Source organism: Gobio gobio, assembly GCF_949357685.1.
Source record: "Gobio gobio genome assembly, chromosome: 11".
Lineage (NCBI taxonomy): Eukaryota > Metazoa > Chordata > Actinopteri > Cypriniformes > Gobionidae > Gobio > Gobio gobio.
This window is the reverse complement of record NC_137104.1, coordinates 22,130,466-22,149,052: the sequence shown is the minus strand read 5'-3', so window position 1 is coordinate 22,149,052 and position 18,587 is coordinate 22,130,466. Positions and strand designations below refer to the sequence as shown.

The following is an 18,587-nucleotide window of genomic DNA, read 5'->3' as shown; positions in this document are numbered from 1 at the left end:
TTTATATACTCTACCAATGTTTTTATCTTGTATCTGTGTGTGTCGTAGACACTGTGTTGTGTGTGTATTTTAAACTTTACGAGTATCGTTATTCTAGCTTGAGAGTGAGTACTAAAATACATCTTATTTGTTTATATTCATAATGATTAAGTTAGATTTTTTATTACATGTGTTTCTGACATGATGTCACTACATGCACTTCTTCTCCGCTCGCCTCAGGTAAATAATGCGTCTTTCAGCTGAGCTGATCGTGGTCGGCTTAGCGCGTTCATGTGTTTTGGGGGCGTGGCTTTGGAAAGAGCCCAGAAGGGAGAAGGTGGAGTGAATGGAAATAATGAGCTGTCTTTAAAACAGTCGTGAGAGGTCTACAGACACTCAATTTTCATACTTTCTTTTTCAGAGTACTTACATTTTAATTATGTATTGATATATAAAGAAAGTTTAAACAAATTTGGAAAAAAAGTTTTTTAACCAAATCCTACCTACCCTACCCTACCTTTAATATTAGACTTTTTAAATTAAATTCAATCATTTTATTGAATCTGAATGTAAAAAAATACAAGCCAATAAAATAACCACACTTTTATTAAAAGTAACACACGCAAATTGGACAGAAAATATATTAAAATAATATTACACATCAATATGTTATTCTTCATTCAGGTATATGCAACATAATCAGATTTGAAAGATATTTTTTTTTTACCAATTATCAAAATAAAGTATAGTCCTACAAAACTATTATTATTAGAGCATGTGAGCAGAGTGGGGAGCAGAGCAGTGAACGAGAGGGTAGCGTAATTTTACCAGTGCTGCCCAGCAAGGCCATACCACACTATGTTAAAGCACAGTATGGCTATTACAAACAGAAACAAGTCTGCTACAGAGAAATTACATGTTGGCACATTATTTTGAATAGATTTTGCTTTTCCGGTGAGAGTGAGTGGTACATAAGTGGAGTGTTCGCTTGGGCCATGAGTGACGGAGCAGAGAGCACAGGGAGCGGAACATTGAGTAGAGGAAATATATATTCTAGAGAAAGATGAAAATGGGTCTTTTGGGCATACGTCCCCTCTATGGGACTGCCTAGAGCTGCTGCTGTGCAGATTCAGGCCCTGTAAAACCACTGTGTTCATCAGCCAAACAGACGTCACACTTCAAAGCCGGGCCTTTGGAAACAGATTGACACTAGAAGGCCAAAAGGAACAGATAGAGGCTTTGAAAGCCTCTCTTTTTCTTTCTGTTACTTAAATACAAAGGATTCACACTACAAATTATTTTCTACCCTCATGTTGTTTAAAACCCACTTGACAACAATTCAATTCACTGAAACGTTGCCTTCTTTCTTTGCTTATGCCTTTGGACAGTCATTACGCTAATATTTCAATTTGTGGCATAAATGTTTGCAGAAGTAAAATCAGGACTTTTAGTTAGGTATGGAGCAATTTTGTGGGAGACTGAGTTTTGTAACTTTTATACATGCACAGACAGATACATTACACACTAAAATAAAGGAAGACGTTAAAAAGCATCATATAGCCTTGTGTAAATATGCAACAAAGACTCTCCTTGTTTCATGTTAGAAAGAAAGTTTGGTGGAGTAAATGGTGAGTAACATAATGGTGGAGTAAATAATGGCAGAGTTTTCTTTTTTGGGTGAACTATCCCTTTAAGAAAAAGTGTAGGGATGCAGGCTTCTGGTTATTCTGAGAGTAGAACATCCCAAAGTCACCGCTGTTCACCTGATCTGACTGTGTTACTGCAGAGGAAAGCAGCACTGAATCACTGTGACAAAGAGGATGAGGGGTTAAACCCAAGACACCGTTCAATAATAGAGTGGAAAAAAATCTGAATCCCAACAGAGCAGTTGCACTAATCTATAGAGCTTTTGTGCATGCATCAAACTTTAAAGACGAGCCAAAATGAGAGTCGTTTGTAGTTCTTTGACACCGGTGAGTAATAAAGGGTGAGACTTGAGATGGCCTGTCCTGGTAACACCCAGGCTTTGGCAAGTGAACATAATTATTGCATGTTTTTAAACCGACTGCTTATACAAAGAATATATAGAGCTTCTTTCATGAAATTTCACACCAAGGAAATATAGTAAGCACAAAAATAATTCAGTATCTTTACATTATCTCAGTGTGTGGAGAGTGTGTGTGGCCTTCGTTGCCATGCAACAGTGAAAACAGGATGCGGGGGGTCATGTGACACGCTGCAACTCCTCCGCTGCTCTCATGACCCACAAGTCCAAATGGACCACAACACCTGACCTCTGACCTTTCATTCACTCCCTGCATGTGTAAAAGGGGCCATATTTGGCTCTTTTGTAGCAATATAGTCCTCTTATAAAGTTACTCAAGGCTTCTTGCACAAGAAACAGTCGTAATATAGTTTTGCATAATCATTTTACACCCTTTGTTATTTGTAGAGACAGGAGACTAAAGGCTAAACAAGACGTTTTTGCTTCTGTATCTTTAAGCTAAATGAAAATGACCTCTGTTATGATTGGCTAATCTCTGTGAAATGAATATCAGCACTCTGTCACTCTGTTGCCTTCAAATTGCCAATTCTCATTAAAAATGAATGAATTCTGGTCAATTTGTTGCCTGAAAATTGTTATCAGCATGAATGTCCCTAAATTTACTTTTTTATAAATTAAATAATTTACTAGTATTATTTTTATACTATTACCATACTATATATATATATAATTAGCTTTTATTTTTGTTTTCAGCTGTCATTTTAATTTAAGTAATTTTAGTAATTAGTGCTTTTGTCATTTTTAGTAATTTCTATTCAGCTTTCATTTATTTTTAGTTCAGTTTTAGTAATTTTATTACTTTAACTTATTTTATTTCAGTTAGTTGCGAAGACAACATTTCTAAATTTTTAAGCAATTTATATTTATATTATATTTTATTTTAGCTTTTTTCAATTAGCAAAAATATTTTTAATAGTTTTAGTTAAAGGTGAACTATGTAGGATTTTTGCAGTAAAATATCCAGAAACCACTAGGCCAGTGTTATATATTTTGTTCAGTTGAGTACTAAGAATATCCCAAATGTTTCCAACTATTTGTAAATCGTGAGAAATTGCTATTTTAACCAAGGAACCGGGACGTGTGAGCTATGCGTGTGAGGGAGTCGCCTGTCGATTGCGTCATATCTGCGTCACCCTCGGTTTTCGGTTTTATTCAGTGAAACACTTTACTCTCACTGCAGTGTGAACAAGTGTCATAGCAGCCGCCGAGCGAACGTCATAACTTCCCTTTCAACACACTCAGATATATCTAATACGATAAACAGAGTTGCGTTACCTCATATACTCATGACTGGAAAAGAGGAAGTGGCGCCGGCAACCGTGTCATAATAAAAGTCCCGCCGGCGACTATGCCATAATAACAGTCCCGCTCTTCAATCGCTCCTGCGGCCTTGCTCAGCTCCACAACACTCGGTCCTGCTCTCCTTCAGACTACAGTAATGTTAATAATCGCATCCATGAACATGATTTCTGCCCGAGTCCTATCCTGACTGTTTTCCACCGGCTGTGAGGTGAAGACCACATGTCCCAAGATTCTGCGTTCAAACGTGGCGTCATCAAACTACGCCTTTGTTTTGAACAGGCGACCTCTAGTGGACGGAAAAGTTACATAGTGTAGCTTTAACAATGCATCACAGTCTTAAAGAGATAACATACCCTCATGTTCTTTCGACGTGACACGTTTTTAAAATGCAAATACAAATTACATCTGAGAATTATAGCAATGTAGGTTTGTGAATAATGATTCAATTTTGGTTTGTTCCCAACTTTGACATCAAAGGGTCAAAATATAGTGTATGAGACACTTTTATGGTGTGTGCGTTTTCCACTTTCCATAGAAGCTTAAATTGAATTGAAGCTGCCTAAATCTTTTTTGTCAGCTTGGAACTACACGAGATTAGTGAACTTCATTTCTGGGTGAACTTTTAAAGCACAGATAAAGTTCCAACAGAATTACAGAATAAGAACATTCTGAACAGATGCACAGTGTAGTTGTCTTTCAAAAAACTGGGGGTAACAGTGGAGGCCGTTAAACACGGGGAACGACATTCCTGTGGCATCTCATCTTTCTGAATGGTTATATGACACTCAGTGCACACAATAAGAGGCACGGCAGAGTCATTACCTTTAGCCACACTGCACTCCTGCAGGTGCCAAATCTCACCTTCAGTGTAGCAGCAGATGGTGGGTGGAACTGTGGGATTGTGGTGATTGTGTTCTGCCTGATACACCTGCTGACATTTGAGGCTAAATCAGCACCTGACCATAGGACAGGTGTGCGTGAGGTACGCTGTGTTCTCTGTAGGGACATGCCATAGTAATCGACTAGTCAAAGAGGCTACTTGCTCTGTAACTAACACCTCAAGTTGACTGATTATGCTTGACCTACAACCAACCTCAAATCCGTATACACACAGCACAGGGCTTGACTATAAGGGCTGCCTGATGACAGCGCGAAAGACACTCAGGACAGTCGACTAAATGGTTGATCAGTCAACACTGCTTCGTCACAAAATTTTATCATTTGCACATGATTTTAGGTCTTGTCAATTAAAAAATTCAAGTGATTTTAAACCATTAAAGTGCAAGGAGTCATAAGTCACAGAATTCAGTTTGGTATTCTTTTAGCAACATAAAGCTCACAAATACCAGTTATTTTCAAAATAATGTCAAAATGCTTGTCTTGGCAAGTATCCGGTCACTTATGTCTTAAAGGTGAACTATGTAGGATTTTTGCAGTAAAATATCCAGAAACCACTAGGCCAGTGTTATATATTTTGTTCAGTTGAGTACTTAGAATATCCCAAATGTTTCCAACTATTTGTAAATTGTGAGAAATTGCTATTTTAACCAAGGAACCGGGACGTGTGAGCTATGCGTTTGAGGGAGTCGCCTGTCGATTGCGTCATATCTGCGTCACCCTCGGTTTCCGGTTTTATTCAGTGAAACACTTTACTCTCACTGCAGTGTGAACAAGTGTCATAGCAGCCGCCGAGCGAACGTCATAACTTCCTTTTCAACACACTCAAATATATCTAAGATGATAAACAGAGTTGCGTTACCTCATACTCATGATTGGAAAAGAGGAAGTGGCGCCGGCAACCGTGTCATAATAAAAGTCCCGCCAGCGATTATGCCATAATAACAGTCCCGCTCTTCAATCGCTCCTGCGGCCTTGCTCAGCTCCACAACACTCGGTCCTGCTCTGCTTCACTACAGTAATGTTAATAATCGCATCCATGAACATGATTTCTGCCCGAGTCCTATCCTGACTGTTTTCCACCGGCTGTGAGGTGAAGACCACATGTCCCAAGATTCTGCGCTCAAACGTGGCGTCATCAAACTACGCCTTTGTTTTGAACAGGCGACTTCTAGTGGATGGAAAAGTTACATAGTGTAGCTTTAATTGAATGTAATCATATGAGAAAGAAAATGCATGTGTGTCAGTATACATGGATCCATGTATTAGATATGTGACAGCAGCCTATTATTCCTGCTGTTGACTGTGTCATTATGTTAATCAAAGAACAAAAGAAAAAGAGAGAAATCACTCACTGCTCTTGATTGAATAAATGTAATAAAGGATAAATCTATATTTAATTTACACAGAATGATGATTGATTATTCAATTTCTGCACCTGCAATCTACTGTTGGACCTACATGAAATACTTAAAGCTCTGTTTATTTCATTTGTATCTCTGTGTATTTATTTGTGCTATTGTTTGTAATATGTTTATTATTATTATTAGTTAGCAGGGCTCCAGACTGCGACCTTTTTTCTTGCTGGTGCGACTAAATTTTATTAGAGGTCGCACCACGGTGCACAACTGATAAGAGCTGCCATTTTTGTTACATATGAGAAACATCAAACGGCAAACGAAATAAAAGCTGTATGGAACCGTGCTACTCGTTTGAGCTGCGCTGCGCTGACCGTTTATCAGCTCGGAGCAATAATAATAAAACGTTTATCTGCAAGCTCATACATGGGCCGTTCTCGATCACGTGACAGTGTTACTGCACAGCGCTGGGAGATCCAGTGAGAAAGCGTTTGAATTCGCCACAGAATTAATAACATTGCTACTGCGGGATCTAGTGGAAGTGTTCAGCGCAGAATTCTCTGTTATAAACTACAGATATCAGATCAAACACGTGCAAACCAGGAGGAACATTGTGTCATGAACGTAGTTCATGGGTTTTAGTCCACAAATCACCAACATTCACCATGGATTTAATGTAGTAACACCACATGGTATTGTGGCAGAAACAGTCAAATGTTTTTTTTCTTACATTATTCACACATAGCCTATTTCGCACATATTTCAAGTGCTTCACACTTTTTCAAGCTTTAAATATGATCCAATTTTAATGTTATTTATTTTTACTGTGATGATTTGAAAAAACTAAAAGTTTAAAGATGTAGGCAAACTAACACTTTGTGGCAAACAAGCACTTTTATTTTAAAAAAAAGACATGAAATTACCGCAATGTGGTAATTTCACTACTTTATCTGCATATCAATTTAAGCTCAGTGCTTCACTGTTAAATTTCCAAGAAAAAAACTTAATATTATTAGTAGTAACTGCACTTATTAGCAAAACAATTTTATTATTGAAATTAACTTTATGATACATTTTCCTCCAGCACCACCAATCTGGTGCCACTGCTCTCAAATGTTAGTCTGGAGCCCTGGTTAGTCTAGTAGTTTTTGTCGAGAATTGTCTACATTTTTGTTGTCATAACCTTATTTATTGGAATAAAATGTTACATGGGTCAAAAAACAAACAAACAACAAAAGTAATAACTGCTTTATTTTACTGCTTTATTTATTTTTTGTGAAAATTTTGACAGGGCAATAGGCTTGCTGCGATAGCTGGTGTTATACTGTATTCAGCTGCAACACCGGTTACAACACTTGCCCACTGCGGCTAGAGAACAGACACTAGAAAAGACACTACAATGTCTTGATGCTATACCCCTGCATTTCCTATTGCTCATATCAAAGGTTAGGGACTTGTGCTACTACTTTTTTAAGTGATAACACTAACTTAATGTTAACTGGCTGAGTCATTTAGTTTAGTTTGTGTAGGTTATGCAAGGGTTTTTTTCAACAGCTGTTTAACTATTAACTGTTGTGGCCAGCTCATTCTGCAACCATTATAACGGGGCATGGGTCGAATAAGTCAGTAGTGAGTAGTCATCCTGATGTAAGATCTGTTTCAAAACCAAGTTTTGTGTTGGTTAAGCAAGTGGGCAAGTAATGCCGAGTTCACACTGCCCGATTTTAGGCCAAATTATTGCAAATAATTGCTAAATTATTTATTTACCTCAAACTCTCTTTGCAGAACACAATCCTTGCTCCCTGTGTCTCCCCAACCATTTCCTCCGCCATACTCTTTTTTCTTTTTCTCCTTTTCGCTGCAAATCAGCGCACAGACAATTTTGATCGCAAACTTTCTGCAGTTTATCATTTTTAACCCTTAATCGCCCCTCAAGTAGGGTTTACGTTTGAGTCCCTTGGGGTCAGATAGACCCCAAACTTTTACAGAGCGATTGCATAAGGAAATATAATTTTTTTACATGGAAAACTATGTATAATTTTTTTTATTTACTTCTCAACTATACATTTATGCTGTGTTTTTGTGGGTATTTGGTAGTTTTTTACCTATTTACTGCAAAAATACTTAACTATGTCATAAATTGTCTCATTAAAAATTATTTTTTAATGAAAAAATCACTTGAATGATGATCTTAAATAAATATAAATAGTTTTTGGACATTGCTCTATGTGTTAGGGATAGAATACCGCCATCTGTAGGTTTGTGGAAAAACTTTAGGAATTATAGTTAAAGAGAAAGAGAGTGCAATGACCACATTATTCAATAGAGGTCCATAGGGAAGTTATGCAAAAGTTAAGCTGCCTTTCATCTTTCTTTTATTTGCCCTTTTCCCTCTCTTTCTCATGATTGTTCCATGTTGCATTTGTGCTCTAGTATTTGTCCTTCATTTATTTATGGAATTTTTTCAGATTTATGCCAGTTTTGTTGATTTTATTTGCCAGTTTCTATAAAAATGCTCTCTGTTGCAGTCACACACATGTGTGTGTGTGTGTGTGTGTGTGTGTGTGTGTGTGTGTGTGTGTGTGTGTGTGTGTGTGTGTGTGTGTGTGTGTGTGTGTGTGTGTGTGTGTGTGTGTGTGTGTGTGTGCGTGTGCGTGTGTATGAGACAGAAAGTTCGTTCCACTTTGTGTTTATGCTCTAGGACCAGATCTTGATATAAATCTAGACATTTTCAGATTTATACTGGATTTAGTTGATTTTTTTTTACAAACAAAGTGAAAAAAAAGCATTTTTTACATTTTCCCATTCATTGCCAAAATCCAAAAAAATGCTCCAGACACCTGTGTTTGTGTTTGTGTGTGTGTGCGTGTGAGTGAACATGCTTGTTCCATATTGCATTTGTGCTCTAGTATTAGTACTTCATTTATGTATGAAAATCTTTCAGATTTATGCCAGTTTGTTGATTTTATTTGCCAGTTTCTATAAAAATGCTCTCTGTTGCAGTCACACACATGTGTGTGTTTGTGTGTGTGCGTGTGTGTATGAGACAGAAAGTTCGTTCTACTTTGTGTTTATGCTCTAGGACCAGACCTTGATATAAATGTGGAAATTTTCAGATTTATACTGGATTTAGTAAAAAAAATTTGACAAAGTGAAAAAAATGTATTTTTTACACTTTCCCATTCATTTTCAATGTGGGGTCAATCTGACCCAGAGGGACATTTTTTACACACCTTTAGAACAACCAAATCAAGCCCAGATTTTTTGTGCATGTTTAGATAGATTATTTAGGAAAAGTCACCGAGTCTCATGGCCCTGAGATGAAAAATGGCCACTTTTAAAAAATGGAGGAAAAGTCCAGTGGGGTCAGCTGGACCCCAAGGGACGATTAAGGGTTAATAACAATTCCAGTCTCGCGCGAGAACTCCGGTCTGACGCACACACGATCTTGCGTTGTATACTTGTCACATCTCACATGTGTTTGGTTGTGAAACGTAATTTGCGCACCGGAGAGAGCTGTCTGTGATTCTTTCTATTGTAAAGTCATGCAGTGTGAATCCTCCTGTCGCTGATCCATCTTTCAGTGTGAACACAGCAGTGACTGAATGCTACCCCAGATAGTCATGCAGTGTGAAAACAACAGTGATCCGACGAGTTTGAAAATCGTGCAGTCTGAACTTGGCATAACGCGAGAATTTAGTAGCGCCCCCCTGCTTTGGCATTAAGAGGTTAAGGTTAACGATTAATCAATTAATTAAGCGTTAATTAAAACAATGATCGATTATGGGGATTTATGTAAATTGATATCCCTAGTAGGTAGTAGACAGCAAGGCAGCCAATGTTCATTAATAAACCACTGAATACTCAAACTCCACAGTCACTACTGATGATCATTACAGCCTCTGATGATGTATTACAGTCTCTGAGTGATTTCTGCAATTCAGCTGTGGGACAAATACCAGACTCCATGGTTAATGGTTAATTTAATGCCAATAACGGTTTCATGCCAAATGCTAAAGGTAACTACAGTTTACAACTCTCAAGTTCCTACACCTTTAGACCGATGAAGCATTTCAAAATAATTTATATATAATGTGAATATTACATTAAAACACAATGAGTGTTTACACTTATTGAGAATCATCAGTTGCTTTCAGCTCACAAAAATCCCAGATAATAGTCCTTAGTAAGACAGCAAGCATATAAAAACCCAGAAGAATGATGGACCTGTAAATGCTGTCAAACGTACGTTTGCAAACACACCTGAACACACATGCTTTGAAGCCAGAGATAGATTTGAAGCACATAGGGTGAAATTGCCTACCTGTGTTGACTTGTCTTTCATGCACAAGGGGTTGTGCAGGTGGGATTCACGTGGCCACTGCCCGATCAGGTAGGGCCCGGTGATAGCACCCAAAGAGGAAGTCCGTCTGATAGCACCTGTGCTCCACACCTGTTGCGACTTTGACCTCTCAACAGCTATAAGGAACAAACAGAAAGAGAAACAGATGGGTGATGAGCAGACAGACTGGGGTGGTGGCAGCCCTAAAGTTATTTCCCCACAAACTGCTACCCGTTTACTGATGTGCACGTAAATACTACACATAAAATAAACTAGTGGGTGGGCTGCCAGGATGACTTTAAACTTTTTGTTGAAATCATGTCCAACTCAAAATGCTCATTGCAGTGCATCCTGAATCAATGAAATAAAAGGCCAGTTAAGTTGTACTTAAAGAGTTACTTCAGTTATTTAGCATTAAGCTTTGTATTTAAACTGGGTCATTTATGCAGTAGAAATGTGAAATTATTTTTGAATTTGGTGCCTTCTAGACTGAGAAAAGACAGAAAATGTATTTTTGTCTCATGTGGATGAAAGACAACAACTCCCAGAATGCACTTGCTTCGCTGCCCTACGGGGCCACTCCGTACACCGTCATTTTGATCTTCATAGTAATACAATCATTTCGTTCAGTTAGAGAATAAACTAGAAATAAAATTTTACTACAATTAAAAATTGAACGTGTCTTTTCAAGAAAGTGTGAGTGACCCAAACGAAAGTCACGGCACAGACGCAGCAGTGTCAGATTTCATTCGAGCTGAGCAGAGCTGAGGTAACGTTAAGCGCCAGTCTGGCACGTTTTCAGATCGCATATGGAAGCTAAACTATCACAGGAATTAATTGAAAAGTTGAAACACTCACTTTACTCTGCATCGCGCTCCGTTATGATTGTCCGTGCGGCCGTCTGTGTCTTACATTCTGTGAGTGAGATCTCTCCCCTATGGGCGGGTTGAAAACATGCGGAACAGCTCCATCTAGTGGCTGTAGTCTTTAGCCTCTGGCCAAAAAATCCTCAGCTGACGCAAAATGACGATATTTGCGTCATCGGAGGATTTTTTCCAGAAATAAATTGTATAATTTTCTCATCTCAGGGGGATATGATGGGGGAAAGTACCATAATTTGAATATACTACTGGGTTTCTACTGATACAAAGCCTAATGCTAAATCACTGAAGTTACCCTTTAAGAAGAGTACACTTTCAAGGCAATATTTCTTAACACACTTAAACACACTTTTAAAAAGTGCACTTTGTAATAATGCCAAATTAAAAGTTTTACTTTATATTACATTTTAAATCATTGTTTTAATAATCTTATGTCATGCTTCTAAGTACACTTATTTTGACGTGCTGACTAACATGCTGAAGCCCATGTAAAGTATTTTAAATCATTTTAACTGTATTGTGTTTTTCGATATTACATTTAAGGTTAATGTAATTTAAATGTACTAAATTGCAACTTCATCAATACAAATGTTTAATTACAAATATATTTAAATGCATGCAATTTTTTTTGTTTCAATAGAAATGGCATTAAAGCATATCTTAGTTTAACATAAATGAAAATGGTGCAGCGCAATGATATTACGCAGCACCCATGGTACGGCAGCAAAGTTTCATGGTTATTACGCAGGAATGAGAGAATAGTTCCTAACCATATCGGTTTTGAAAATCTCAACTTTTCATTTTCCGTCGGTCTTAGTACACGATGTAACTATACACATCACAACATGTAAATAGGAAAATGTTGGCGTTATTTTGTCACTTATTGAGCAGTAGGCTAGCTGGAACCATTTACCTCCAGTCTTTGTGCTAAGCTAGGCTAGCGGTGGGCGCGTCAGACAGAGTTATGGCACGCACGGAGATGAGAATGGTATGTTTGGACTTCTAACTCTGGGGGATACGGTGAATAAGCTAAAGTCCCAAAAAGTCGGCGTGTTCCTTTAAGTGGGTCAAAAAAGAACTGCAAAGTTCAGCTAATTGCATTTAATCTAAAAATAAACTATTTATTTCATTAAATTGAAATTAACATGCAATTAACTGTCCGTTTAACAGTTCACTTTAAGTATATTCTTTTTAAGAATATTATTTCCATAATAAGCACTCTATTTTGAAGAATGTCTCAATGGGATTCAATGTTCTGGACACTGACTTTTATTTTATGAACAAACAGTTGAAACATTCATCAATATAATGCCTTTTGTGATCTGCAAAAGTAAGTTTTGCAGCGACATGAGGGTGAGTAAGCAATCATATAATTTAAATTTTCGGGTGAACTTTCCCTTTACAAAGCAGCATAATTATACTACCTACATTTTGGAAAAATATTTTATCAGTCCACTCTGCTCATTCCCATCTACCATAGATGTAGACTGAAGCAACAGAAGCAGGTTAACTTGTTTGCACTTTGTATTTAAGCAGAACATCATTCCTTGACGCATTTGATAAAAATACCTCATACACATCCTTCATCCCACAAAGATGGAGGGGAACTGGGTCAAGGACACATGAACTTTTCTAATCAGCGATAGTCAGAGCGTGACATCTTCCTACAGCAGAGATGACAATATTTACACCTCTCTATGGCACTATGAATACATCATCAGATCCATTTATGGCTTTATCCACCTTTTATCCACCTTTATGGCTTTCAGAAGACCAACTGAGGTATCTGTGTACACAAGGCAGCTGCAGGCAAACTGATCTCATGACTTTATGAAAAGCAGAGCCATGGGAAGTAAATGCAATGCCCTGGTGTAAAGTTCAAGATTAAATATTAAAATTCACCAATAAACTCACTAGTTGACTTCCATAAAAGTGGTTGGATGACTAGTTGACCATCAAGACCAATCCCTATCAACCAGATTTGATGGTCAACAGCATGGCTATGCTGGTCCACCAGCTAACCAGCATAATCCCAAGTGGACAAGCATGAATTCAGACCAACTGGTAAACTTTGTGTCTTTGACCTGTAAAACGATGTGACAACTTCACATCGTTTTACTTAGTAGCAAGAAACAAATCTGTTATTTAAATTGTGATTAGATGCTAGATTAGCGATCAAAGAACACTCTCTTTATAATGTTCGGAGCTGTGAATCACACGTCGCGAGTGTATCTGCACACTTGCCCAAACTGCCTTTGTAACGAATGACGCTGTTATGCTGCACAACGAGGCTCTTACTGTATTCATATCGATGTCCTGTTTGATATTAGTTGTGATGAAAGCATTTTGTGAGAGAAAACACGCTGCATTGACAAGATCAACAGACTGCATGTGTCCTCAATGCTCGTCACTGCAGCCTTTCATGTGATAGGAAAAGATAAAAAAAATAATGCTCGACAGCTGTAATGGTAAAAAAACTTAGTAAAAGTATTCGAAAGGGGTTCCACATGTTACAAAGTTCGTAGAATAAGGAGGAAGAAGACAGGGTCGGCGTGACTGGGACTCGTGTTTATTCAGAACTCTCAGATACAAACAAAATAAACTCACGCTCACAGCGCTCTCAACAACTCAGCACAATATACAGCAATTTTTCTCCAGCTCTCCGTCTTTCTGGTCAACAAGTGCCCAGTCCGTCTCTCTCTGGCAGTGCATGCAGACCTCGCTTAACCACGCCCCCTCCGCCACAAGATCTAATACTCATTTCAAACGCAAAGCTGTCAGCCAATCACAACAGTGGGCGTTTTCACTGCGGTCTCACAGCAGACATGCCCCTTGAAACAGAGCATTCAAGCCAGAGGGCTACTATCAGAATAGAAAAAATGCCTTTTATTTCTAAATTATGACATTTTATGATGTAAAAATCATACTAACAATATCAGTACACCTCAGGAAAACATAAAATAATACAAAAAATCCACGCCATGGGACCTTTAAATAGCAAATGCACTCGCGCCCATCTGTTCGCCCATGGTCTAAAAACGATGTGTGTTCAGGCGCATTGTTGGTGCATTGCTATTTTGAGGCAACTGAAAACGACTGCTCCATTGACCAACAAAAACCTGGTTTTGTGTTATTTAAAGGGCACGTTAGTAATATGTGCCTATAGGTTGGTGCACAACGGCTTTGGAAGGGAATGGGAGATGAAACTCTGATTGCTTTATTGCACGATAGCCCAAAACACACCCATGGCTCATTAAGAGACTAGGTACAACCCTTTTGCATCATGCGCCTGGCGGGCAGACCATTTTTTACATCGTTAAACTAGCAAAAGTTAAACTAGACACGCCCTAAGTAGTGCACCTGCGCCATGTGCTTCAGACCATGTGCTTAGATCGTTAAAACAGGGCCCCATGTCTGGTAAATAATTTCAAAAAAGCAATTTTGCATTTTAATCATGTGGTTTTGTACAACTACACTAATAAACTAGTAATTCTTGAGCTGTTGACCTTCCAGGTCCAGGCTAGTCCTCAATTTTGCAATTGAAATTTGTTTTGCACATTATCATGTTTATGTGCATCAATCTCCCCACACACATCGAACGTGACTTTTGACAGAAGTCACGTTAAGAGAGAATCAGCACATTAAATGTGAGATTACACTGTGACCCAAGCCAGCTGCTTATTTTACAGCTACAGTGTCAGTTCACAAAACAGGCTGTTTTAAGCCTGTTAACATTTCACTTAGTTGCAGGTTGCCAAAAGCTATTCACACCTCCCTCAATTATATTATCATCGCCCATGTGTTTGCATGGTGTGAAGCCCACATCAGTCGAACAAAGCGAGCATCAAGTGAAACCAACAGAGAGTAGCAATGAAAACTCAAAGGAGATGAGAGATCCATTGTTAGTTGATAAGTAAATGTCAGAGCAAGAGTGCAAAACGTAAACCACAAGTTCTCATATATGTGGTGTAAATAATTCGATCTAAGGTACTAAGCAGGATTCAGAGAATAGGATTAGGACTAAAAGACAAACGTGTATACGAGAGACGCTGTGGACAGGAGAGAGTGTACTGTTGCTATGGTGATGAGCAGGGTCATTTAAAGCAAAGCTAATGGATTACAGTCCATTCTAGACCATATTTAGACTTGGCCCTTATCTCACTTTGTGCTTTTTAGAAAGTGCCCAACTAGAGACAGAGTCACTGGAAAATTTGGGTTAAATCCTCTCAAACTACATTATAAAGGGATTTAAATGTCACTCATACAGAATGTTTTTTTTAATATCCTACAAACTAGTTATTGGTGCGAAGTACACTGCTATAAAGATGACATTAAAAAAATCATATGGGTTACACTTTTAAACTTCTTTCATTAGTAACTCATAAATATAATGGTTTTAGACCAGCAGAGAATATACTTATTATGTATATATCAGATTTTCCTGACATGCATTTGGATGGTTACCATGAGGAAATATTAATCTGAATACACAAACAAGAGTGCACTGACAATTATGCATTTGCAGTAGAAGAAATGTTGATTTTAAATGCACAAATGTTTTTTTTGCTAAATGTTTGCTTTTATACACTGAAATATGACTCTAATATGACAATCAACAGCATGTTGACGGTTTAACTTGCATTTAACTAATGTCGTAATAATGTTTGTAATATTATGAATTTAAGGTATTATAAAGTGTTATCATTTTAGTATTAAACGGAGGGATGAAAGCTCTCTCTGTTCAGATGGGAAAAGCTAAAGAGAGGGAGTGAATGACAAATAGCAGGTTAAGTAAGATATTGTAAAACAAGCTTATGCTGAGTTCCAATATGAAAGTCTGGACTCAGGCCAGATATAGCCTACCAGTGCAGTGCATTCACAAAATCTGTTCAAGATATAAAAACAACCTCACAGAGGACTGTGTTAACAAAGGAAAAGATCTGTTAACAGCTTTAAACATTTGACTCATTAAGTTGAAATGTGTAATTAGCTGTATTTAATTGAACTTGAATTGCATCTAAAAGATGATTTTACCAACATTTAGGAGTTTTTTTTTAAAAAGTTCAAGCTTATTTTTAAGGGATAGTTCCCTCAAAAATGAAAATTCTGTCATTATTTACTCAACCTTCTTCTTAGATTTTAGAGATGACTCTCAACAACCTAAAATGGCTCACACTACATATTAGCTTTGTAAGCTACGTCTCTTTACAGGTGCTATAGTTCAGCATGTAGCATGTGTGCTAACTGTCACATCTCTTTACAGGTGCTATAGTTCAGCATGTAGCATGTGTGCTAACTGTCACATCTCTTTACAGGTGCTATAGTTCAGCATGTAGCATGTGTGCTAACTGTCACATCTCTTTACAGGTGCTATAGTTCAGCATGTAGCATGTGTGCTGACTGTCAGACCACAGCTCCAACCTGTAATTCAAGAGTTCATGAGTCCATATAATCTTAGCGTAAGTGGTAAACAGATTTGGCTTGCTTGCTATAGAGGGGCTCAGAGAGGATATTCTACTCAAGCTCCAATTGCCCCCCTATAACACAGGCAAAATTGTACAAAAGGAGGAGAAAGGGAGAAGGAGGGATGCCGACAAACTAGCAACAGGAAGTGGTAAGAAGCCATTTTATATACCTTGATTTTAATTGAAAGATTAGATGGGCGTACTCCTCCCGAAATTACATTTAATATCTTCACTTGTTTTTAAGGTGACTAAGTTACATAACACTACATGTACTTACTATAGTAATAACAGTAAATGATGCATCATTACAAGTAAATAAACCAAAACCCTACCCGTAACTCTATAGTAAGTGCATGTAGCTAATTAATATTCGCTACTCAGTGTTTATTTGAGTAAGTATTTAAGCAGAACAATGTAACTGTGCCACTTTAAAATAAAGTGTAACCCTGTTTTTAACCAAACTGTGCAGTGCATTAGAAATGTACATTACAAAAACCTAAAGTTTGAATAAGTCGAGGCCTAAGTTGAGGCCTGGCATTCATTTAATAAAACAAATGTTTTTTCACACGTGTGCTTTGTGGCAATAATAGCTATGCTAATTTGACCATCAAGTTGGTATTGTTAAACATGAGGGGGCAGAGGTTGACTTGGTGCATGGCTTGACTTGCCCAAATGTTGCTCAGTGAGTGTGGAAGGCATTTGCTCATGGTGCCCTGGCACTGGACTGCTTCCTCTCAGCCTGTTTTACAGTTTCCTGAGAGCAGATGGAAAGAGGCAGGGCAGGTTTAAGCCAAGAACCGTTTCAGGAGAGCACACTGACACCCCCACAGCAGGGCAGGGCTGACAGATTGTGAGATTGAAAGAGAAATTTCTTCATGTCATCTTTCCCTTTAATTGCTTTAGAGCCGCAGCTAAAAAACATTTTGTTAACCGACTAGGCCTATGCTAATTATTTATTTGATTAATCAATGAATCAGGTATTTTTTCAGTAATTTAATTGAAATTCATTTAAAAACATTATGAACATTATAATAACTACACCCTATATTGCCAAAAGTTGTGGGATGCCTTCCTTTTCATGCACATGAACTTTAATGAAATCCCATTCTTAATCCGTAGGGTTAAATATGGAGTTGGCCCACCCTTTGCAGCTATAACAGCTTCAACTCTTCTGGGAAGGCTTTTTCACAAGGTTTAGGAGTGTTTATGGGAATTTTTGACCATTCTTCTAGAAGTGCATTTGTGAGGTCAGGCACTGATGTTGGACGAGAAGGCCTGGCTCGCAGTCTCCGCTCTAACTCATCCCAAAGGCGTTCTATTGGGTTGAGGTCAGGACCAGTGTTGGGCACGTTACTTAAAAAAAGTAATTAGTTATAGTTACTAGTTACTTCTTACAAATAGTAACTGAGTTAGTAACTGAGTTACATCATTATAAAAGTAACTAATTACCAGGGAAAGTAACTAATGTGTTACTTTTTTTTTTTCCTTCAAATGTTCAAATATGTCAAATAACTTGGATGCCCCCAATATTAAATATGTTTAATGAATGATTTGGACACTAAATAGAATAAATTATTATTATAAAACATTGTACATTAATGTACACTATTGGAATGTAGCTGTGGGACAATGTGAGAGACACCCATCAAATTCAATATATTATTGTAAATATTATCAGTAGATCTACTATAGTGTAAATATTGTGTAAATATTATCAGTAGATCTACTATAGTGTAAATATTGTGTAAATATTATCAGTAGACCTACTATAGTGTAAGTATTGTGTAAATAGTATCAGTACTTCTCTACTACTCCTCTGGTAGTGGAGCTCACGTTATCACCTGGGTTTTTAGCCACTAATGTTGTGGCTGTGATGACGTGAGGCTTCATTAGATTAGAAATATAATTACTTGCCACCGACGTGGAGAGACTCTTTCTTCCTGGGCATAAGCTGCACGTTACATAAACATTCTTACCTTTCACCTCAACGAGGGAAAAGTAGCGCTTATACTTTCAGTTTGCGAAAGCTACCTTTGAAGTCGTTGGACTGCCATCGCTGACTGTGCATATGCGTGTGCGTCATTGGTGTGTGTCTGTGTGTGTGTGTGTGTGAACTCAACCTATCAACCTCAACCTTTTCTCCCACCCACCAATCATCATCAGTTATGTGTACCACACCACCCACCCCCCAACACGCATGTCTGGCTCGCACACACACACACACACACACACACGCGCGTTGCAGGTCCGACTGACAGAGAGCCTGTACGGATGAAAACCGCTTCAATGAGCTCAATT

At 38.0% G+C, this 18,587-nt stretch overlaps 1 protein-coding gene across 1 annotated transcript in view; it reads right to left on the bottom strand.

Annotated features, from left to right (window-relative positions):
* glcci1a (glucocorticoid induced 1a) overlaps positions 1-18,587 on the bottom strand; it is a 71,444-nt gene that overhangs the window by 33,011 nt on the left and 19,846 nt on the right. Inside the window, exon 2 of the mRNA XM_079828781.1 lies at positions 9,926-10,080. Coding sequence (XP_079684907.1) covers positions 9,926-10,080 — 155 coding nt within the window. The remainder of the gene's footprint in view (positions 1-9,925; positions 10,081-18,587) is intronic.